The following is a 26,731-nucleotide window of genomic DNA, read 5'->3' on the forward strand; positions in this document are numbered from 1 at the left end:
TAAACGCTGCGGCAGCTCTGCAACCGTTCGCTCGCTCTTGTACTGCTGGCGGAACGGCCTCCGCCGAAGGCAGCTCCAGAGGTCCCCCTCTCTCTCGGGGGAAATTTTGGCCTCCTCTTCCAACGCTGAAGCAGACGTCTCGGACGAGGCGGGAGCGCACACAATTTATACCACTAGGCACGCGACCTTCCCACGTGCCCTGCTGGGCAGAGAGGGCCGAGGAGTTGAAGTAACTTGCCCAGATGACTCCCGGGGCAGCGGTGCCGACACCACCAAACAAAGACAAAGATCCCCCATGTAGCCTCAACAGACCGTTTGGGCAAGTGCTGTTAGCGAGCTCCTATGAAGGCCGGCATGGCACACGAAGGGGTGGGTGGCAAACCAGGTATTCATTCGAGGCTGAGTTGACCTAAGGGAGACCCATGACCGGTTCAGCGGTGTTGGTGGCCGTGAGCGGGAATCGAACTTGGGTCGCCGGGTTCGTAGCGTAGCACGGCACTAACCGCTACACCAATTAAGTGACGGTGACATCACCATGGCACCTTTGCCAGGCCAGGCGCATTTTGAGGCCACGTGAAGTGTCGAAGGCTCGCTGCTGGCAGGAGGAGGTCACGGGGACAGACCCAGGTGCCGTGGGGTCGACTGACGTGAGATGCACCGGCAAATGCGCCAACAGATGCACCACCAGCAGCAACACCAGTAGCACAAGCGGCAATCGCAGCAGCAGCAGCAGCACCAGCAGCACCAGCGCTCACCTTGACGGCCGTGTCGTAGCGCTGCTTGAGCTTGCGGCCGATCTCGGGGAAGGGCGCCAGCTGTAGCCAGCAGGTGCGCACCGTGCACGAGCCCGACACGCCGTGGCACTTGCACGTCGTGCGCACGCCGCTCTTCACCATCTTCCGCCGGTTGGTCCCCAGCAGGCATAGGAGGAGGGGAGTGGCGGTTGTGTTGGTGGTGGTGGTGGTGGGGTGGGGGGAGGAGCGCGAAGAGGGAAGATCAAAGTTAGCAACGTCGGAGGCGTCCCAACGGAAACGATGGCGGCTGCCGAGCTGCGACGATGCGCCGAGGCTGTGACAATCGAAGCGATTGTCGCTGGAGATCATTGGGAGCGTGGGACGAGGCCGGACTGGTGTCGCCTTCATAACGTCGTCATCGCGGTTCAGTGTTGACGTCTGAAGGGTGTCTCTCAATGCCACGGAGTTATTCCTCCACGGTGAACGAAACGCCAGCATCGGATTGACAGGCGACGGCCCAGTGGGTATCTATAGACTATTATACTATTCAACTTTTATACATTTACACATGGCTTATCATGCGATAATGTACAGCAGCCACATACTCTAAACGCGTGATGTTGATTCTTCATGTGGAGGGAAAAAACCAGAGGACACGGAGAAAAATCCACGCGACCACGGGGAGCGACACGCAAACTCCAAATATACACGTGGCAGGGTCGGGATCGAACCCACGACCTCCTGCCTACCAGGCGAGGTAGTTAACATCTCGCCATAATGGCACCCTGCACCATGGCACAAACTCCGGCTCAGATCTCCGGATGACCAAAGCTACACGAGCACGCGTGGCTTTGTTTACATAAACATCATAATCATAATTAATTATTACTTGTACCGCCTCTTTATTGAAGTTAGCTATCAGTTCCTTACTGAGTCACCATCACAATAACGTTAACTCAAGAAGGAAGGGATGATGATGATGATGACTGCACACCGAATACGATGCTCAAACAATACACCGCGTGCGGGTTTTCATGAGGCGAATTGTAATTACCGCGATGGGTATGTCTGGGAGCACGTGTGTTGTTTTTACATCGCGGATGCGAATTGGCAATAACGCGATTGAGGTGAGCGGAACTACGTCGCGCGAGTCGGGAATAAGCGGCCGTGCGGCTGCCTCGGTGTAGCGTCACACAAGGCGGGATGCTGCTGGATGCTTCTCGACGCCACCAACCACGCGCCTCAAGCCTTTGCCCAGCCTGCGTACGCATCTCGCGTGTTATCGCGGGCCGCGCTTTACCCTATGCTAAGGATGCGCATTTATTTAGTTATTTATTATGACGCGATTTCCCCCCACAAAGCGGTTGTTGTTTTAGGAACACGGCTATCACCGCGGCGTCGTAGGAAAACCGACTGTATAGACGAGATAATAAAATTTGGACAACATTGCATTGTGGCAGACAGCTTCCCGCCAGGCAAGTTGCTCGAGGAGTTAGAATCGTCGACACGAGTAAAATGCCAGCGGCTCGTGACATGCGCGTCAGATTGCACGTGCTTGCGAGAATGCTTCTGTTACGGTTTCACGTCAATCAATTGAGGCTGAGCAAAAGTATAGGAACGAGGGAGAAGCAAAGGAGAAAGGGTGCAAAAGGGGGGATGGGCAAATGAGTCAGAGTAATTGACCCTTGAATCAAACCGTGGGTTTCTGGTGAATCGCTCCACCCGTATTGCAGACGCATGCATTGCTGTGCGAAGATGCAGTTGCATTCAGGTGGTTAAGAAACATACAATGCTTTGCAATGACCACGTATTATTATCATTAACCCCCTACTTCAGCAGTGTTTTCTTGCTGTGGTTGTCCCACCTGATGACGATTGCTTGTGTTGCGATCGAAACGTGGTGATCTATTATTTTTCTACCTACGTGACTTTACCGAAAGAACCAAAAAGAGTGTGGATTCCTGCAGTCACGAAAGCTTCAAATCATCATTAACAATGATGATTTACATCCATGTTTAATGCACTGCTTGAATAATGCCCTACCCATGCTGTGGCACCAGTGGCGTAGTAACCGCAGCTGAGGTGGGGCCCCAATATTTGATTTGTCTAACACGGTCGTACCTAGGCTAATGCACAATCACATCATGAAATACGTTGTTGTTCTTCTACACCGTTATTGAAAACATATCTCGCGGTGGTTGTCAAGGGGACCCCAACTCAGAGCTTTGGCCACTAAGGGACCCTTGTCGGCACGCGAGACACGCGACTGCGTGCCACTCATGGGGGTAGTTTGACCATACCTCGCCACGTTGGTCAATGCAGGATGGTGAGGAGAGGTTCAGGTATCGCTCGCCACTGATATTAGCTCGCCTTGACCGAGAATAGAACTCAAAATCACCGGGTTCAGAGAGCAGCGCGCCTACCAAAGCGCCACTGCTCAACGTCCTTTATACAGCCAGCAATCGAGGCTTGTTTTGGGTTACATCGCGTAAAAATATAAATGTGTCGTTAAAACCCGCCACCACCCGACACAGCCAGCTGGTAAGGGTTGTTACGTAAACATAACGTGGCCAATTCGTCACTAGTACAGCACACCGGTGTGTTGGAGAGCCAATCCACAACATTTACAATCCTTTATACACAGTGTTGTCTTGTGTTACTGGGCGTTAAGTCGAGTTGTGTGTAGACCAATGGAGAGACAGGATGCACTGACACTATACGTGTGACGATGCATCGATTCACGGAGTTAACACCAATCTTGTCAGCTCACGATGCACGCATAAAACAGCGTGCGCGGTAATCGATGTTTGCTGATCCGTACATTGCTTATATATGCGAGAACCGGTCCTGGCTCACAATTCACAAACCGACTCTGAAAAATGGTCAAGCAACTGCCCTTCCTCCAGCAGTGAACTATCACTGCTGGATGAAATAAAGTTCGTATGTATATGTTCACGTGACCCATGCAGCCACTAGAGCCCACTACATTAATCACAATGGTACTACTGTCTCACCGTGCTGAGTCAAATAGCAGCCCTTCCGGGATTGGGGGCGCGTGAGTGAAGGACGGTGGCGTGGGGAGGGGGCAGATCCTCACATCTCTCTAACAAAGACAAAGATACCCACCCCCCGTGTAGCCTTAACAGGCTGTTGGGGGCAAGTGCTGTTAGCGAGTAGCAGCTATGAAGCCCGGCACAGCACACGAGGGGTGGGTGGCCAGCACCGCGCCCGGCCGCCTTTGTCTCCTAATTGCGACACTGCATTACAATGTTCTTAGACACTAGCAACGCGCACATCATTAGCACGTGACCGTCCGTCCGTCCCTCCAGCCACCTACCCAGCCAGCAAAACCTTAAACATACATATCGTATGATTTATATCGGATCATCTTTGTGAGAGTATTAGGGGACCCCCCCCCCCCTCTGTAGAAAGGCGGACAGATAGACAGAGTGATATAGGACAGAGCGCTGAGCCGGCAACGCTGAGTACCTGGGTTTGAATCTGGGTCGCAATCACCCTCACTAAACCGGGTTCTCAAGTGCAACTAGTTGACGGTCTAAGCACGGTAACCAATGGCTGAACACAGCACCCCCACAACATTACATTTGGTGAACTAAAAAAGGTAAAAACAGGATTCGTTTCTAAACTGTTACTGAGATGCAAGGACAGCCTTGACGTTTCAGTCAACTGGCCGTATTCATAAATGTGGTGTTTTACCAAATGTGGCTACTTTCAGCTCGTATGTATACAGGTGAGCTGGAGTGTAGTGGTGAGCGCTCTATCTATGGGATATAAACCCGGCGACCCGTGTTCGATTCCTGCTCAGGGCGAACACGAGTGACGACTATCTGAACCAGTCATAGGCTTCCCCTTGGATGTGTATAACATCACCAACAGGCACACAAAGGCTGCCGGGCGTGGTGCTGGCCACCCACCGCCTCGTATGCCGTGCCGGACTTGTATGTACAGGATGTTGAACTTCTTTCGCACCGTACATAGCCAGCCATGCCTAATCGAAGGTGCTCGCGAGCAGCACTTGCCCCAACAGTCTGTCAAAGCTTAATGGGGGGGGGGGTGGATCTTTGTCTTTGAATTGATGCCCTGGGTTATAAAGCTGCAGTGCTGACGATATTGACAGTGCATCGTGTATATCCTCGGTCATCCTCACTGCTTAGCCTGGACATTTGTGAAAAAATAACTTCATAGCTCATAGGATTCCTCCGGTATAAATAATGATTCGGAAATCCATCCTCTGTTGCTCATAGGCCCACATCTTTTCGGTTCTCCTCTATCTCCTGTGTGACCGTCTGCTTCTGTCTCTCACTATGAAGCGTCTTCTTTGTCTCTCCTATAGTCTGCGACCACTATTCCTCTCCTCCCCACCACGCTCTGAAAATTACCTCCACGACAGAGGTCCCGAGCCCCCTTCGGGCCGAGACACAAGGTCCTCTCGGTACAGCGTCAACGTTTCCACGCACCAGGTGCTCTATGTATGCGTACATTTCGTTGTTATTGTATTTTAGCTGCTTGGCGATAAGAGCCAGCAGATTAGCTGACAAGTAGCTGCCAGCAACTGGCAGAGTTGGCGTGGTTGCTGAACGACAGTCAATGAAGGTGTTCGGCCGGGGAGGCGATGATGACAGCCAACGTTGAATGCACTGAGCAGCCTCAGTCAGTGACTAAGAGAAGCTATCGAGTGCGCAGGCGGTGCAACTGCACCAGGGCCCATGGGCCAGAGAGATCTAGGCACCGGGTAACTTGGATTAAGGGTCCTGATTGATTTCAGCCACCAGTGCCTGTGTCAACCTTGCTACGGCACTGATGACGAGGCATCGATTCGGTGATCGACGTCAATCCGTACGATCACGATGCACGTGCTCATGAAAACTGAGAAATTATGGTTTATGAATTGTGCATATTTTAATAGAATATAAGCAAATTATTATTATTACACTTTAGATCGATGAAGCGAGCAAAACGTTTGCAAACGATATATATTAGTATAAACATTACAAACACGTTGGTAAACTTGTGTCCCGAAAGAATATTTTATTAAATCGAATCGTGGCCCTGATTGGTGACGACTGATTGCATTGCTGGGTGGGAGGGCGTCAGTATTGGGGAAAGAGGAGACACGGGGGAGGGGCCCGGTGTAGAATCACTGCATGCCGAGTTACTGACAGACAGACAGCGATGCAAGCAACGCCACTGCCCATGAAACACATAAATGCGTGGCTCTTTGTCAATTCACGACCTACTCAAGCCCTGCCATTCATGGGGGTTTCTTTGCCAATACCGAACTACGCTGTGGTCTGCGTGGTGTGGCAAAGGGGGCCCCCTGGAACCGGTTCAGACATCACTCGCCACCGATGTTCGCCAGTACCGGGAATCAGTGGTGATTGTAGCGCAGTCCGCTAACCACTGCACCGCTCTTCCACCCGCATTTGTTTTACAAAATCACCCAAGTAGCGCCACCACCACCAGCAGCACCACATAGCGACCCTTGCAACTGAGACTCGTCCTGTTCGCCATGGTGGCGAGATCTTAACTACCTCGCCTGGCATGCAGGAGGTCGTGAGTTCGATCCCGACCCTGACACCTGCTGCTGTATATTTGAAGTGTGCAAGTCTCTCTCCCCGCGGTCGCGTGGATTTTTCATCGAGGTCCTCCGGTTTTTCCCTTCACATGTAAAATCAACGTGCGTTGAGAGCATTAAGCTGCTTTAAATGTTCACGTGAAAAGCCACATCGTTGAGCTAGCATTTGGAATGGACAGGTCGCTTCTGAAAAAAGAGCCATAATAGCTGGTTTTAAAAAAAGTAGTTTTAATGTATATTCTTGGTTCTTTCGGTAAAGTCACGTAGAAGGGAAACAATAAAATAATGGTAAAGTAAATAATATTTTTTAATTATTTTATTGTTTCTCTTCTACGTGACTTTACCGAAAGAACCAAGAATATGAATCCCTGCAGTCACGAAAGCTCTTAATCAAAATAGTTTTAGTTTAGTTTGGTCTCTTGAGTTCTCAACCGGTTAAACAAACAAACTTGACTCGACCACTTGAACTACAACAAGTCCAACTTGACCGAACGAAGAGCGTGGGGCACACAGTCAGTGTGACAGACCCCCCCCCCCCCGCGCTACGCTGCAATGGAATCAAGAGGTAAGCTCTGGGCACTGCGGGGAGAGGGGGGCAATGGGTCTGCAATCGTTCGGAGCCTAAGACCCTGGCGAGCGTGGGTTGTTAACCTACTCGCGGGAGCGGCGGCGTCGTTATTGGCGGTCTGCGGCTATTAACACCGAGAGACCTGGGTTTGATTCCCATGCAATGGAACGCATCAGTGGCGCAGTGCCGGGTTAAGCTAGTGCGGTGCCTGTAGCACATATGTTATGAAGGGGCCCTAAATTAAAAAAAAACACGTAAATATTAAAACACAATTTTTTTACTTGCATAGTAAGGCAATTGTATTTTTTCATTCGCTATACAGCCAGATGATACGACAAATCGTTAACATTAACCACCCAGTCGTTAATGAAAGTTGAAGGCAGTATAGTACTATAGTCATAGAGCAAATGCAGAATCACTGAACCGGAATTGATAGCTCGAAAGTATTTAGCGCGGGACCCTTGAAAGTGCGGAGCCCGTAGCTACTACTACACGTGTAGTAGTAGGTACTACATATGTAGCTACTTTTGCTACTAGGATAATCCGGCACTGCAGTGGCGAGTCATATATGAACCGGTCGTGCGTCCTCCCCTAGGTCGATTCGTCCTTAAATGAGTAATTGATCGAGACGACGGCGGTGGGTAAACATCAGCACTGGAGAGACAACGGCCTTAAGAAGTGCTCGCTAACAGTATTGCGAGATGCTGCACAGATCACCTATTGATGACTGTGGCAAGGCCAAGGCGTTACATGTGAATCAAGGATATGCCCTCATCTATGATGTAACCGAACGTGTTTATGAACAAAATTACTTGTAAACAATATTTCCAATAAACAAAAACACAGGTGCTGGGAATTCGTATGAATGATTACATGATATAATGTTAGATGGTACAGTAAGACCATTCATACTTTTTTGCGTCTGTTATGCACACATCGAAATGGCATTGGTTGAATCAATCGTACTTTGCCAAGATATCCAGTCTCCAGAGGTTCATGATTACCTGCTGATATGTCATTCACACCAGGTAAACCTCACATCCAGGTGCATCTCACACTTACTCAAAAATATATCTCTCCCAGGCACCTGACTCCAAAATTTACATTCAGGTACATGTCACCCCTGCAGCTCACCTGCAGCTGAGATGCAAACGGCTTCACTCTCCCATCAATACATCACCACGTGCCTACCTCACCTTTACCACTCAACTTCACCACAACAAGAACATCCACCAATTACTCACAACTACCCCAGGCTCCTTCTTCCCACATCATTCTCACCACCACCACCACCACCCTGCTGCTCCATGAACTCACCACTAACCCACTACCACCCATCTCCCCACAGTCATCACCCACTCGCCATGATCCTTCATCCACTCTACTAACCAACCACCTAACCTATTACTCACCTTCATCCCCGTAGACTCACCACCCTCCAGAGTAGCCACACACCGACCACACCACTCCCTTCCTTCTTCTCCTCTCACTCACCCCCAGCTGCTCGCTTTCCCTTCCTCCCACCCACTCACTACCCATTATCCATCCCCTCTCTGTATCTCTCTCCTCCCCTCACTCAACATCCATCCATCGACCCACCAGCCTTCATCGGCTGGCTATATTATATGCGAAAGAAGTTACATATACAAAAATTATCAACTATGTATATTTGACCAGGTAAGGCCCACTAAGATATACGGCTCATTTTCAGAAGCGACCTGGCTACAAACGATAGCCCAACGAAATGACGTATCATGTGGAAATGTATCAAAGCACAGATGTCCTAAACGCGTGATGTTGATTCTAAATGTGGAGGAAGAAACCGGAGGACCCGGATAAAAATTCACACGACCGTGGGGAGAGTGAACATGCAAACTTCAAATATACAGCAGGCGTCAGGGTCGGGATCGAATCCACGACCTCCTGCATACCAGGCGAGGTCATTAACATCTCACCATGATCGGCGAGATGTTAACGACATACATACGTACATGCGGCCCACTCACCACCATCCTCCGCGCACTTACCCATGAATTAATTCTCCTTCCCATAACTGACCACCTCCCTCCCCCCACCCTTCCCTGTCTCCCTCGACGGCGGCGGCTCACCTTGATGCCCAGGTGAGTGTTGTGCCGGTCCACCCCGGCGCGCAGGTCCTTGCTGGCCTCGCGTCTCAGGAGGAAGGCGCGCGCGAACTTGGCGGCGTAGCGAACGTTGTCCCCGCAGCCGCCCCACTGCCACGCCTGGCGGTTCTCCAGGCCCGGCGTCTCGTCGCACGTGCAGCGCTCCAGACGCCCGCGGCTGCACGCCCGCGCCATGGCGTGGCCCAGGCCGGCCGCCGACACCGCGTAGAGGAAGGCGGTCTCGCGAAAACCTGCGGTGGATTTCCGTCCGCGCCGGTGGCGGATCGGCGGGAGGAGGGAGAGGAGGAGAGAGGGTTTGGGTGGACGGGGAAAGACGGGGAGATGAGGCGCGCGGCGGATGGTGGAAATGTGGAAATGTGGATGGAGGTGAGACATGGGATGGGGAGATAGAGGTGGAGATGGGGGATGGAGGTGAAGGTGACAGAGGGGGAGGTGTGAGTGAAAAGGTGGGAATGGGAGTGATGTCGAGAAAGGATTGTGGGTTTAGATGATGATAGATGAGTTAAAGAACGCGAATGGAGAGTGAGACGGGGGGGGGGGGGGGGTGAGGTAGGGAGTGCGCATGGGCATGAGGAAGAGGATGGATTTTAGGATAGCGATGAGAAATATGGGGGGCGAGGCGAGGGGGAGATGGCATTTGGCGTGGAGCAAGACAGCATAATGCTCACACGTGTGTGTACTGTATACGCATAGACGTTGATACATGTGCACTATATATGTTGAACTTCTATCGCACTGTACATCGCCAACAGTGCTGATGGGAGGTGCGCATACGTGTACAAATTGACCTACAGACACATGCATAGTCAAATCTTCACTTAAAGCTTTCGTGACTGCAGGAACTCATCCTCTTGGGTCTTTCGGTGAAGTCACGTAGATAGGTTCAAAGAAAATAACAAAAAAACTACGACGTTTCGATCGCATGAATACATGCATGGTCCTTATTAAGCACAGAGCTCTGATCAGCTTGTGCATCTGTGTCTCGACAGTCTTTAATGTGTATAACCCGTATTTATTCGTTTAACAAGCATGCACATGTCACGTATATATATATACATGCACGAGAACATACATATGCACATCCACACATACGTACCGTACACATTAAAAACACACACACATCGCACATGCATACCTATTTACAAGGATGTATATCAATACAAAGATCCCCCGTATGGCCTTAACAGACTCTTTGGGCAAGTGCTGTTAGCGAGCAGCACCTATGAAGGCCAACATGGCCCACATGAAGGCCAGCACCACGCCCGGCCGCCTTTGTCTCCCCAGAGACGAAGTTTACACACACCGCACCAGGTACTCATTTGAGGCTGAGGCGACCTAAGTATAGACGCACACATAAAAGACAAAGATCCCCTGTATAGCCTCAGCAGACTGTTGGGGCAAGTGCCGTTAGCGAGCACCTATGAAGGCCGGCACGGCACACGAGGGGGTGGGTGACCAGCACCACGCCCGGCCGCCTTTGTCTCCCGAGTGCTAATGTTTATAGGCCGAACCATTTGAGGCTGAGTCAACATAGTGGAGGCTCATGGCCGGTTCAGAAAAATGTCACTGGTCTACGACGTGAACGGGAGTCGAACTCGGGTGGCCGGGTTCGTAGCACAGTCCGCTAACCACTGCGCCACCGCTCCCTACACACGCACACATGACAATCGCTGTGCAGATGAAGCCTTACATACAGTCAGTACACCAGTAGAGTAATAACTGTAGAGTGTTCAGGATCCTTTATCATCACCATTAAGTACAAATAAACATATTCTTGGTTCTTTCGGTAAAGTCACGTAGAAGGGAAACAATGAAAACATAAAAAATATAAAACAATAACATTCTCACGACGTTTCGACTGCAACACAAGCAATCATCATCAGGTGTGAAAACCACAGCAAGAAAATTTGAAAAAAGTTGCGTTTTTTCTTATTGTTTTTTCTTTTATTGTTTAATATTTTTTATTATTTTATTGTTTCCCTTCTACGTGACTTTGCCGAATGAAACAAGAATATGAATCCCTGCAGTCACGAAAGCTTTAAATACAAATAAACACTTAGATGAGAATGATAACTCTGTAATCAAAATTATAACGATTACACAAGTAATTATATCAATAACAATTCAGGCATAACCTACTGCACATACTAATACTATACACCCCTCTGTCAATCCACTGCTGGATAGAACCTCTCCCACACACACACACACATCGTGCTGAGCTGGTCAGTGCAGGTTGGTGAAGGTGAGCAAGGATACGGGGCACAACCGGTTCAGTTCCCAAATCCGTTTCGGATATCACTCGCCGCTGATGCTAACCGTGGCCGGCAATCAAACTTGGGTTAACTGTGCTCAGTGCGCAGTGCCCGCACAACCTATGAACTACGACAAAGAGCTTGCTATGTATCCCTCTCGTGAACATGAGAGTCACATCGCACGGTCGTATGTACTGTATATGCATGCTGAACTTCTTTCGCACCGTGCGTAGCCAACCGTGCAATTCGGTGCTGCGAGGCTCTTCACGTAAACTGCTCAACGAGGAACGCACCACAAGGGATGCGCGTTAGAGCGTGCTAAAAAGTGGGGCATCGCCCGGTGGAGAAAAAAAAACCGTCAAAAAATGAATTTAGTTTTTAGTTCGTTGCGATCGCCGCTAACACGACGTAGGCGCCTTTAACGCGCACGTCGAAGACGCCACGCGGCTCTCGCGTCCTGCACGTGGCCTCCGAGCCACCTTGGTAGCGGCATCATCATCATCACCACGCGGCCCCTCCCGACTTGTGCCCTCGTCGGTCGCAACGCTCCGCTTTGGAATCCCCTTACCACCCCCCCCCGTCTAATTTATTTTCCAAATGCTTGCAATAATAACCTTTGGTCAATGGTAGACACGAATTCACTCTGAACTATGGGACATTCAATAGTGACGTTGGTTGTCCTTCCCCCCCCCCCCACCCCTGGCAGCCTCCGAATAGCACGGTTGGCTACGTACGGTGCGAAAGAAGTTCAACATACATCCGTGCGTGCGTTCGTTACTGGGCTGCTTTGACTTTTCGGGCTTCTGGGTCTGTACGCAAGGGCAACCGAGACACAAACGTACGTTGAACTTCTTTTGCACCGTACCTAGCCAACCGTGCTAATCGGAGGTGCTGGGGAAGGACAACATACTAAACACCAAAAGCAGTTTTAAATACTTGAGTTTTCAATGTAGATTTAAAAGTGCATAGCTCCAGTGGCTTCCTAATATCGGAAGGAAGAGCGTTCCAGACGGCCGCGTGTTTAAATACGAGAAAAAACCATCCACAGCACTGCGCGGTGACATTGACGGCAAAAGCGCGCAGAAACAACAGTCTCTGTCGGCTGGATGAAGGCCTCCTCCATGCCGCCGTCGGTCGGAGGGGTTGTTCGGTCATACTTCACCACCCTGGTTAGTGAGGATTGGTGAATGGGTTTGTTTGGGAGGAGGGGGGGGGGGGCAGGAGAGTTGGTGGGGAGAATCGAACGTATGTGCAGTGGAATATGCTTCCTGCCGTTCGTACAAAGATCCCCCAGTAAATAGCCTGTAACAGACTAATCTTGATCTGTAACAGACTGTTGGGGCAAGTGCTGTTCGCGAGCAGCTATGGAGGCCGGAACAGCACACGAGGGAGTGGGTGGCCAGCACCACGCCCGGCCGCCTTTGTCTCCCCAGTGGTAATTTTTTTTTTTAAAACACGACACTAGGTACTCAAATAAGGCTGAGTCGACTTAGCGGAGACCCAGGACCGGTTTCAGATAATCGCCACCGGTATTGTCCGTGAGCGGGAATCGAACTCGGGTCGACCGGGTTCCTAGCGCAGTGTAGCGCTCACCGCCGTCAGTACACACAGCCCAAGTCCGCACATTGGTGTCCACACACGAGTCGAGCGAGGATCGTTCATCCAGCAGTGAATTGACCACGGTTGACCATCATCATTCATATATTATTAGACACATGTAAGAATGAGAATACATTGTATCTACACGTGTCTGCTGTTCTACCGCAGAAGTCATACTATGACGACTGTATTATACATGATTGCAATCATAGGATTACGCTGTTGCCTGTTTTTTATATATATACAGGACGTGTTCATAAAGTATTTAAAAACATATTTTAATGTATTGCAATAAAGCATGTTATTAATCGCATTATATTACCATAGTGCATTAGACACACCTTTATACAGTGTAGAGGAATCGAAAGGTGCATGGTGTAGACTGTTGAGACACATTACCTGTATTATATAGTGATTCTGCGTTGGTAGTGGTGCATACGCACAAATAATAATAAAAATAATAATCAATAACACTATCTTAATATGAAAACTCTATATATACTGGTCGACGTTTCGGGCAATATCCCCTCTTCATAGCACTACACAGGTTTATATTCCGACCCGTACGTGTGGACTTATGGATTGTCTGAAACACACATCTTCATTTCGCCTTCGTTTTGGTGGTGCAAGTGCTGCGAGCGAGCACCTAGGGGTGGGTGAGCAGCAACCACGCCCGGCCGCCTTTGTCTCCCCAACGGTGATGCAGCACACACACACACACACGGTGCTAGCTCTAGGATCGTTTCAGATGTGGCTCGCAAATGATGTTAGCCCTGGCCGGGAATCGAACTCAGGTTGCCTGGTTCGTAGAGCAGCGCTTCGCGAACTTCTAATGCGTCACCACACCTCGCTTGTATAAAGGGGCCGTCCATAAATGACGTTACGCGATTTTGGACGATTTTTAACCCCCCCCTCCCTCGTCACACGGCGTCACAAAAAGTCAGACCCCCCTCAAATATGACGTCACAAAGCGCTGCCCCCTCCCCCCCCCAAAAAAAAAAACAAGCTTCAAATCGCTTTAAACTATTGTCATTGTAGTGCGTATTTAATGTGGCGCTGCACTCTGATGTTGTAGGAGAAAACATTTATTACAAAGTCTATTTAATTAAGTAGAACGTGTTGTCTATATTTATTTAAAGTTGCGCATTTTGATGTCACGTCACATTTCTCAAACCCCCCCCCCCTCGTCACACATCGTCACAAATGTTTAACCCCCCCCCCCCCCCAGGCGCGTGACGTCACTTATGGACGGCCCCAAAGGTCCTCATCTAGCCAACATAGATAGTTGGGGCAAGTGCTGTTTGCGAGCACATTTAGATGTACAGTATACACATAAAGCCAACGACACTCCCATTGAGCGCTCTAAACAGATCTGTTGGGACAAGTGCAATGAGCGAGCGCCTATTAACGCCCCACCTCCGTTCAGCACGGTTTGGCTACGTACGGTGCGAAAGAAGTTCAACGTACATACAACGTAGATATACGAAGGAGGTGGTGCGGCCAGAACTACGCTCGGCGGCCTTTGTCTCCCCAGCGCTGACTCATTTACACACGCACACATCTATATACACACACACATAACACAGACATAACACAAACACACGCACGCTGACAGGGACGCCGCTGTCTTCCCAGTCACCTCCGGCTCTGACAGTTGCCACGTGGGTTTCTCTGCAATGCGCGGCTGATCGTCTCATCGTGTACCGCTCGCTATCACGCAAACAGCCGCTTGTATATTTTCCCAGCCGAGGCAGAGGGACGTACACACACGCATGTACGCACACGGGTACAGGGTCAGAGTTCTGGAGACGCACGCACAAGGAACGCTTAAGAGCGCTCGGGCTGCAGACGAAAGCAAGCGTGACCCTTGCTGATGAGAGGCTGAATGTCGAAACCGGTCCAGAGTTTGCTCGAGTTGAACCGGCGCTGCTGAAATGATGGGATGTGTAAAAACACAGTTTTTTTTTTAAGAATGCACGCGGTGGGACCGATATGGGCAGGAGGCGAATTGCCTGCGTATTTATTTTGTTTCAGTAATTGGTTCGTTTCCCCCAAAATATCCTGATATGTACATCTCACTCTGTGCGCGCAAGCTCTTTACTCTCACAGGGAGATGCTGTTACCCTCGACAAGTACAGCGATAACTCATCTCCAGTCCTCTGTCAATCCATTGCCACGTGTACTCTCCCAGTGCGTCCATCAATCTGTGTAACATGTCCATAGAGGTGCCTCGCCATTCGTCTACATCCATATGTCAATCTTCCTCGCACCTCCGATTAGCACTGTTGGCTACGTACGGTGCGAAAGAAGTTCAACATTAATACATTAATCTTGATTTGAAGCTTTCGTGACTGCAGGAATCTATACTCTTTGGTTCTTTCGGTAAAGTCACGTGGGTAGAAATAAAAGAATATTAAATAAAATAAATTGTTTATTATTATTAAATCAGTTACCGAGCAATAAACCCAAAGTCTCCCAAACGCCAAGCAAGAAACATCACTATCTACTGGACGTTTGCGAAAAAGAGTTTTATTGCTCATCGGATTCCTTCAGCATAAATACATATTCTGATTATCTGATTTTATCTGTTTAGGGTAACAATAGATAATAAGAATGAAATAGGTAAGAGTTTGAAATGTGGTTGAAATGTTACCAACATATTCGTTATTATATATAAATAAGTGTTGTTTTTTTTTGCTCGACCGGAAAGCTTCAGCGATCTTAAACAGCAGACGACAAAATATTTCGTCTCAAACACACGAGGCATGTTGGCGAATCCCTGTGGGCTAAGTCCATCTCTCTCTCTGTCTCTGCGATCTCGATGCGATGTGCGACATATAAGTCCGGTATATATGTGTGTACTTTATATATATAAATCCACGTCGGCTAGTTAGTAAAATCTCTACACGAACGAATATTCGAATACGCCTATTTATCTGCACTCTAAAAGGTAAAATATGTCAAGCGTATCGTTCATGAAGTTAAATCAACATCTATACTGCATGGCAGTCTATACTAAATACTGTAGATGCGAGCTCTGTGCGTGTTATACACATACATAGATACAATCGTGAGCTAATTATTGTCATTATTTTAATTGTGACGATGTCCTAGAAGGGCTGAAAAGCTGAGAATTGGAACAAGTATCCAGTTGAGTCTATAACCTATGACAAGAAATCAACATTTTTTTATTTACAGCTCCCCCACTCTCTCTCCTCCTCCCATCCCCCCCCCCAAAAAAAAATAAAGGACAGAATCAGCCTAGAGGTCTACACTCATTAAAGTCTCGGGGTCAAACACTTACACGCCTATTGTTATGAGTGAAACCAAGTAATTTGCCCACCGTTGAGTGTGACGCTAAAGCTGACGGAAAGCGACCCAAGAGCCATCGTGAGCGATCACGAGCGTAAAAACACCACGGCGACGCAGTGGGAACGACGACGAACATCGGCCACGGCGCTTGCACACAGAGGGCACGTGTCAGGAGGAGGAGGAGGCCGATGTCTTTCCTCTGCACTATGAAGAGGTGTCGTGTGTGTGTGTGACACTCGCTAAGAGCACTTGGCTCCCGAACAGTTTGTTAAAAGCGAAACGGGGGATCTTTGTCGTTGTTGTGTTTGGCGTGTGTGTATTCTTGGGTCTATTCGGTAAAGTCACGTAGATAGGTTCAAAGAAAATAACAAGAAAAAAACTACGACGTTTCGCTCGCAAAACAAGCAATCGTCATCAGGAGCAACACAATCAATCGTCATCTCCAAGAATATGAATTCCTGCAGTCACAAATATTTGGCGTGTGTGGCTTGGCGCGCTCTCGCTACAAAACCCCCGCAGTCCGAGTTCGAATCCTGTTCAAGGCCGACACCAGTGACGATTATTTGAACCGGTCCTGGGCCTCCCCTATGTCCGCTCAGCCTCAAATGGGCAACCTGGCGCGCTCTGTAAACATCGCCACGACTGGGGAGACGAAGGCGGCCGGGCGTGGTGCTGGCACCCCCACCCCCTGATGTGCCGTGCCGGCCTTCATAGGTGCTCCTCGCTAACAGCACTTGCCCCTACAGTCTGTCACGGCTATACGGGGGACCTTTGTTGTGTTGGTGTGCAACGCTCAGCGCGCCGCGCTGCGAAACCGGCGACCCGAGTTCAATCTATACGCCCACGGCCAACAACAGTGGCGAGTATTTGAACTCGTACTGGGCCTCCCCTAGGTAGACTCAGCCTCAAGTAACTACTTCGCGCGGTGTGTGAACATCAGCATTGGGGAGACAAAGGCGTCTGGGCGTGGTCCTGCCCCCCCCCCCCCCCCCCCGTGCCCAGGCAAATACAAAGATTCCCCTCCTCGTGTAGCCTAAAAAGTACTTTTAGGAGGGTCAAGTGCTGTTAGCGAGCACGTACCGCACACGGCAACACAACAACAACAACATGACGTCTCTCGAGCACGGAATATTTTGGAAAAAACGCATTAAGGCGCGGGCCTTTTGTTTGGTTCCGGCCTCGTCGTGGTGGGGTGGGGGGCATCAAAGCCTCCGCGCCTGGAGCCAGCGCCGCCCACGGATGCGCCAAAACACAGCAGCGCACAGGACGTAAACCACACACACACACACGCATCATACCACACATACACCACACACACATACACCACACACACGCATCATACCACACATACACCACACACACATACACCACACACACGCATCATACCACACATACACCACACACACATACACCACACACACGCATCATACCACACATACACCACACACACATACACCACACACACGCATCATACCACACATACACCACACACGCGCATCATACCACACATACACCACACACACATACACCACACACACGCATCATACCACACATACACCACACACACGCATCATACCACACATACACCACACACACATACACCACACACACGCATCATACCACACATACACCACACACACATACACCACACACACGCATCATACCACACATACACCACACACACGCATCATACCACACATACACATCATACCACACATACACCACACACACATACACCACACACGCATCATACCACACATACACCACACACACGCATCATACCACACATACACCACACACATACACCACACACACGCATCATACCACACATACACCACACACACGCATCATACCTCACATACACCACATACACCACATACACCACACACACGCATTATACCACACATACACCACACACACATACACCACACACACGCATCATACCACACATACACCACACACATACACATCATACCACACATAAACCACACACACACATACACCACACACACATCATACCACACATACACCACCCCCACACAGACACATCATATCACAAATACACCACAAAGATAAAAAGATCCCCCATATAGCCTTAACAGACTGTAGGGGCAGGTGCTGTTAGCGAGCACCTATGAAGACCGGTAACGGTACACGAGGGGGTGGGTGGCCAGCACCACGCCCGACCGCCTTTGTCTCCCTAGTGGCAATGTTTTTCTCCACCGCACCAGGTACTCATTTGAGGTTGAGTCGACCTAGGGGAAGCCCGGGACCGGTTCAGATAATCGTCACTGGTGTTGGCCGTGAGCGGGAATCGAACCCGTGTCGCCGGGTTCATAGCGCAGCGCGCTAACCGCTACACTACCGCTCCCCACGAAATACACCACATATACACCACACACACACATACACCACACATACACACATCATACCACACATACACCACACGCATCACAGTACACATCACACACACACACATCATAGACCACACGCATCACAGTACACATCATACACACATCATACCACACATACACATCATACCACACGTACACATCACATACCACACATACACCACACACATCACAGTACACATCACACACACACATCATGCCACACATATACCACACGCATCACAACACAGACAAAGATCCCGGTATAGCCTTAACAGACTGTTGGGACAAGTGCTGTTAGTGAGCACCTATGAGGGCCGGAACGGTACACGAGGGGGTGGGTGCCCAGCACCACGCCCAGCCACCTTTGTCTCCCTAGTGGCGATGTTTGGACACCCCGCACCAGGTACTCATTTGAGGCTGAATCGACCTAGGAGAAGCTCAGGACCGGTTCAAAAATTCGCCACAAACCGCACGGTACAACAGCGCCGCAGATATCACACGTTGTACGAACAACCATCACACCAAAGACAAAAAAGATCCCCCCGATAGCCTGAACAGACTGTTGGGGGCAAGTGCTGTTAGCGAGTAGCACCGGTGAAGGCCGGCACAGCCATCACTCACTCACACACCACACTCACGCCACACTCACACACACACCACACTCACCACACTCACACACACACCGCATTCACTCACACACCACACTCACTCACCACACTCACACACCACACTCACACACTCACACGCCACACCACACTCACACATCACACCACACTCACACACACAGCACACTCACTCACCACACTCACACACCACACTCACACACTCACACGCCACACCACACTCACACATCACACCACACTCACACACTCACACACGACACCACACACCACACTCACTCACCACACTCACTCACACACCACACTCACGCACCACACTCACACCCCACACTCACTCACACACACACAACACCACACACCACACTCACACACTCACACACTCACACGCCTCACCACACTCACACACCACACACCACACTCACACACCACACTCACTCACACAGCACACTCACTCACACACCACACTCACCACACTCACACACACACCGCATTCACTCACACACCACACTCACTCACCACACTCACACACCACACTCACACACTCACACGCCACACCACACTCACACATCACACCACACTCACACACACAGCACACTCACTCACCACACTCACACACCACACTCACACACTCACACGCCACACCACACTCACACATCACACCACACTCACACACTCACACACGACACCACACACCACACTCACTCACCACACTCACTCACACACCACACTCACGCACCACACTCACACCCCACACTCACTCACACACACACAACACCACACACCACACTCACACACTCACACACTCACACGCCTCACCACACTCACACACCACACACCACACTCACACACCACACTCACTCACACAGCACACTCACTCACACACCACACTCACCACACTCACTCAATCACCACACTCACACACCACACTCACACACCACACTCACTCACCACACCACACTCACTCACACACCACACTCACTCACTCACTCACCACACTCACTCACTCACTCACCACACTCACACACCACACTCACACACCACACTCACTCACCACACCACACCACACTCACTCACACACCACACACACACCACACTCACACACACACCGCACTCAGTCACACACCACACTCACTCACCACACTCACTCACCACACTCACTCACTCACCTCACAAACACACCGCACTAACTCACACACCACACTCACACACCACACTCACACCCCACACTCACACCACACTCACACACCACACTCACACCACACTCACACGCCATACCAAACCACACTCACCACACTCACACACCACACACACACCACACTCACACACACACACACCACACTCACTCACACACCACACAACCGCACTCACTCACCACACCACACTCACTAACACACCACATTCACTCACACGCCACACACACACCACACTCACTCACTCACCACACTCACCACACACACACCACACACACACCACTCACACACCACACACACACCACACTCACACCACACTCACACACCACACTCACCACACACACACCACACTCACACACCACACTCACTCACACGCCACACTCACACACCATACACCACACTCACACCACACTCACACACCACACTCACACCACACTCACACCGCACGACACACTCACCACACACACTACACTCACACACACACCACACTCATTCACTCACCACATTCACACACCACACATCACACTCATACACCACACTCACACACCACACACACACCACACTCACATCACACTCACACACCACACTCACTCACACACCACACACCACACACACCACACTCACACACCACACACACACCACACTCACACACCACACTCACACGCCACACTCACACACCACACACCACACTCACACACCACACACACACCACTCACACACCACACACACACCACACTCACACACCACACACACACCACACTCACTCACACACCACACTCACACACCACACTCACTCACACGCCACACTCACACACCACACACCACACTCACACACCACACACCACACTTACACACCACACTCACACCACACTCACACACCACACTCACTCACACACACACTCACACACACACCACACACACTCACACACCACACTCACACCACACTCACACACCACACTCACACACCACACTCACACCACACTCACTCACACACCACACTCACTCACACACCGCACGACACACACCACACTCACACCACACTCACTCACACACCACACTCACACCACACTCACACCGCACGACACACTCACCACACACACACCACACTCACACCACACTCACACACCACACTCACACACCACACTCACACACCACACTCACACACCACACACCACACTCACACACCGCACGACACACCACACTCACACCACACTCACACCACACTCACACCGCACGACACACCACACTCACACCACACTCACACCACACTCACACCGCACGACACACCACACTCACACACCACACACCACACTCACACACCACACACCACTCACACACCACACTCACACCACACTCACACCACACTCACACCGCACGACACACCGCACGACACACCACACTCACTCACACGCCACACTCACACACCACACTCACACACCACACTTACACACCACACTCACACCACACTCACACACCACACACACCACACTCACACACACACCACACTCACACCACACTCACACCACACTCACACACCACACACACACCACACTCACACCGCACGACACACCGTGCCGCCAGGGCTACGGGCGAACCGGTGGCGGGCGCCGTGCCCCTTCCTGAGCCATTTCCCCCGCTCTGCCTTCAGCTTCCAAAAATACCCTCCTCGCAACAAGCAGCAGCAGCGGCAGCAGCAGCGGCAGCGGGGCATTGCCCACACTTTAAAGTCTCCTCCAAGTAATCAAAATAATAACAACTGCGAACACGATCAATCCGGCCGCATCGCCAGCAGTTTGCCGGGCAGTAGTCGACCGCGCAGCTGCTGCTGCACGTGGCTGACTGCCTGTGGACCCGGCGCTGTGTGAGTGCAAGCATCGAGGGTTGATGGATCACCGCAGTGATCGTGTGGAACTCCCTTGACGTGGGTGTGGAGAAGGCGGCGCAGGAAGAGGACTAATCGCCATCTGATTCTATCTGTACGGGGATTGACGGTGTTGCCGTCAAGCGAGTGTGGGTTTTCTCCGGGTACTTCGGTTTTCCTCTCATACTTAGGGGCGCCACGGTGGCCAGGAGATGTTAATTACCTCGCCTGGTATACACAAGGTCGTGGGTTCGATCCCGGCCCTGACGTCTGTTGTATATTTAGAGTTTGCATGTTCGCCCCGTGGTCACGTGGATTTTTCTCCGGGGTTTCCCTCCACATTTATAAACAACGTGCGTTTAGAGTTTTTGGCTGCTATAATATTCCACTCGATGATAGGCGACTTCGTTGAGCTATCATCTGTGGCCAGGTCGCTTCTGAAAAAGAGCTATGTACTGTAGCTCACTGGCCCTTCATTGGTTAGACAAAAAGTAGTTTTCTTTTAATCTTGATTTGAAGCTTTCGTGACTGCAGGAATCCATACTCTTTGTTTTTTTCGGTAAAGTCACGTAGGTACAAAAATATTTTTATTTATTTATTCCAAACACGCTTCATTAAATTAGTTGGTAAAAAAACCCCATAAACAAACTAAAGTGATGCGGGAGGAGCCTCCTGAAATAGTCTTACGACTCAGCGTGGCCCTTCAGTATTAATACGTTTTGAACAAATAAAAAAGCAATGGGGTAAGAAACAAGTTTTTCAATGCGTGTTGGAGCGACACGATGGCGATTTGGCCACCGTCCTCACAGCCACGCGGCGTCGCCTCTCAGTGGGTTTGGATGGAAACTGCCATCGGCTTAAAGTGCACGAGGTAGCTTGCATTTGATTTATACATTGTGTATATATATCTACATGAAAAACGGCCCGCATTCATTTAACTCACCTACAGTACGTGCTCTGCGACTCTTATTAAGGGACGCGGCTCGCCAAAAACAAACGTTTGCTTCTAGAAACGCGTCTGCTCCGTTTAGCCGTGTCGATGACGTTATTAATGACTCTGGCAACAAATTATCGTCACTATTAGATTGCTGCGGTTTTTTTTATGAGGACGGTTTAGATATCACCCGCCACTGATGTCAGCCGTGGCCTTGAATAGAAGGGAGCGGCTCAGGTGCCGCCGATCACTGTGACACCACGCCCCTCGGTTTCAGCGAAATGACAAAATATTCCAAAAATACGTATATATACTAAACATTGAAAGTAAATGTCACTTAGAGAAATTTAAAAAAAAATTAAAAGATTCCGACGTTTCGGGGGGGAAAAAAACTTACGGTTGTTTCTAATAATTTCAATGCACGGCAGTCGTGGGTAATTCAGACACGAGAAAGTGACGCGCTTGCAATGGACTACATGGTTTGTGTATACGCACGGGATTATGAGATGATATCATAACTCTCCACGCCCGTCACTACCAATCCCTTAAAACAGAAAATAAACAACCAATCTGTATAATAGGCAGACGTCTCCGGCAATCAGCCGTATTCAGAACCATCGGACAACTAAATTGTACAGCATAATGTACACTAAAATCGCATGCACCATACTAGCACTGTGTGAAGCTCATGGGTACAAGGTGAGATACTTTAAGAGGTCTGTCCGTGGGCAGCTACATGCCGCAGTTAATTAGTCACATGAGACGCACCGAGAGACGCATGAATGAGGAGCGCATAGAGGGCATACACAGGTTGGAGACATCGAGAGGAGGAGGCCTTGGACTGGTTCAGACATAGCATCCGTGACAGGGACAGGGAATTGAACTCGCGTTTCCCGTGCGACAACCATCACGCCACCGCTCCCCCACCCAGATCACGTACGAGACAAAGACAAAGATCCCTCGACATATTGTCGGGGCAATTTCCGTCAGTGAGCGAACAAGGCACAAGAGGGGGTGGGTGGCAATTACCACGCCCGGTCGCCTTTGTGGCGCTGTTTTACACACCGTACCAGCCATTACTTTGAGGCTGAGTGGACCTAGGAAAGGTCCAGGACCGGTTCCGATAATCGTCACGGGCGTTGACCGTGAGCGGCAATCGAACTCGTGTCGCCGGGTTCGTAGCGCAGCGCGCTAAACCGCTATGCTACAGCTCCCCATGCGACACAGACAAAGACAAAGATCCCCCGTATAGCCTTAACAGACTGTAGGGGCAAGTGCTGTTAGCGAGAACCTATGCAGGCCGGAACGGTACACAAGGTGGTGGGTGGCCAGCACCACGCCCGACCGCCTTTGTCTCCCCAGTGGCGATGTTTACACACCGCACCAGGTACTCATTTGAGGCTGCGTCGACCTAGGGGACTGGTTCAGATAATCGTCACTGGGTGTTGGCCGTGAGCGGGAATCGAACTCGTGTCGCCGGGTTCATAGCGCAGCGCGCTAACCGTTACACCACCGCTCCCCACAGACACACACAGACACACAGACACACGCATACACACAGACACACACAGACACATACATAAACGCAGACACACACAGACACACAAACACAGACACACACAGACACACACAGACACACACAGACCCACCCACGGGCGGCACGCTCCAAAGAATCCAGAATGAAGTTCCCACCACTCCTACTTTATACTTCTGCACCTCCCCAGTGACATTACCAGACATCCCCTCTCTCATCCTTCCTCCCCACTGTCTCGGTATACCCGCTGTCGATGTTGTTGTTGTTATTATTGACGTGGGTAAACACACGCGCATACCACGCGTGCCCGCTTAATTGCGTGCGCTATCACTCACTGCACATCACGCACCTATGCAATGAATGAAGTTATAGCTCGTGTATCACACACACACTAGTGTTCATTGTGCGTCAATGGATTATGTAGGTCCGGATTTGGTTTTGTTTTATTTTTTGTTCTTCACACATTGGATATTGCCATGGCCTTGGGCAAAAGGGGCTCATCTGAAGGAGGAATAATGGACTATGGACAATGGTAGTAATAATAACAACGGAGTGGCAGCCAAGGTTCGGGAATGCGTCCCAGAGGACATCTACGGGGGAGAAGGAGCGAATAAATTAGTTCCCGCGATGATAATAATAATGACATTTATATAGCGCTTTTCATCACGATATTAAAGCGCTGTACAGGACGCAGCAATAGCAGACACTCAGCATAAAAATAATATGATAGATATATTTAAAAAAATAATTTACTAAAGTAACTGAACATTTAATAAGCGGAAGCATATAAATAGGTATATGATGCGAGATAGATTAATCCGTTGCTTATCCAACCGTGCTAACCTCCGATGAGCACGGTTGGTCACGCGCGGTGCGAAAGAAGTTCAACATGCACATGCACATATAACATCGCGGGATCGCGAGAGCTGGCGGTGTTTTGAGGGAGGCAGTGGATTTGACCGTGGCTGATCGCGATCACACGCATCGCGTAGCGTACACGAAATCCTATAGCGCACACACTGCTTATGACGCGCGAGCATCGTAGTCGACCACGCTGACAGAACATGACGGGCTATGATGAATTAATAACGCACGCACAACTACGCACAGATAACTATACAATACGAATGAGCGGCCACCTCTGTTAACTCGTTGCTGGCTGAAAGTTTACCCTTGGATGAGTTGTCTGACCACACTTAAGTACCGGTTAGAAAAGTGACCGGAATGACTCGGATCAGTTTAGACATGAAGAGCCACTGGTGTAAGGCCGGGGCCGTAAATCGACCCCGGCTTCTGCTAACCCAAGGCGCCACTGCTTCCCAGAGTAGCAGATATGCAACGTTTACCGTCGCAAGTTATTTATTATTCGCTAGCCAGCGGGCTGCTTTGCTATGTACGGGTGCGCACAGTTTGTGCTGGAACTCATCCTGATCACCGCAGACACCACGCAGACGCGAGGGTCCACAATCGCTCTTGGCTCAATAAAAAACGATTGCCATTTTTTTAGGGAAGCTATGGCAGTGAGTGGTTGTTATGGATGGACTGGCCCCCGTCGTGGGAACGTGGCATTTCCGCCATGGGTGTAAAGCCACCGGTAAAGCGATAACACGAGTGCCGGCCCACGTTCGTGAGACGGGAGACACTGAAACGTTAGTTTTTATTTTATTTTGGTCGAAACACATTTGCGCTCCTTCCGTCAGTGCTGTTAGCGAGCACCTATTAAGGGCTGGCTCAACACAGGATGAGGAAGTGTAGCCATAACCACACCCGGTCGCCTTTGTGTCATTAGTGCTGATCATGATAACACACACGCAGCAGACACTGTACAGTAATTATTTGAGGCTGAGTCGACCCAGAGGAGGCCTAAAACGGGTTATATTAAGACGTGCCTACTGATGTTTGGTAGCTATATCTGGGCCTGGGATTTAACTCAGGTCGTCGGGATGACTGTACAGCGCAGTGAGCAAACTAAGGAGTAGCTGCTTACTCCGT

At 50.1% G+C, this 26,731-nt stretch overlaps 1 protein-coding gene across 1 annotated transcript in view; it reads right to left on the minus strand.

Moving 5' to 3' along the window:
- The window catches only part of WNT9A (Wnt family member 9A), a 46,941-nt gene that overhangs the window by 14,229 nt on the left and 5,981 nt on the right, over positions 1 to 26,731 (minus strand). The window contains exons 3-4 of the mRNA XM_032966343.2: positions 9,006 to 9,271; positions 756 to 896 (exon numbers count right to left, since the gene is read on the minus strand). Coding sequence (XP_032822234.1) covers positions 756 to 896; positions 9,006 to 9,271 — 407 coding nt within the window. The remainder of the gene's footprint in view (positions 1 to 755; positions 897 to 9,005; positions 9,272 to 26,731) is intronic.

The sequence above is a fragment of the Petromyzon marinus genome, chromosome 2 (genome assembly GCF_048934315.1).
Source record: "Petromyzon marinus isolate PM22_M1 ecotype Great Lakes invasive population chromosome 2, UKy_Petmar_22M1.pri1.0, whole genome shotgun sequence".
Lineage (NCBI taxonomy): Eukaryota > Metazoa > Chordata > Hyperoartia > Petromyzontiformes > Petromyzontidae > Petromyzon > Petromyzon marinus.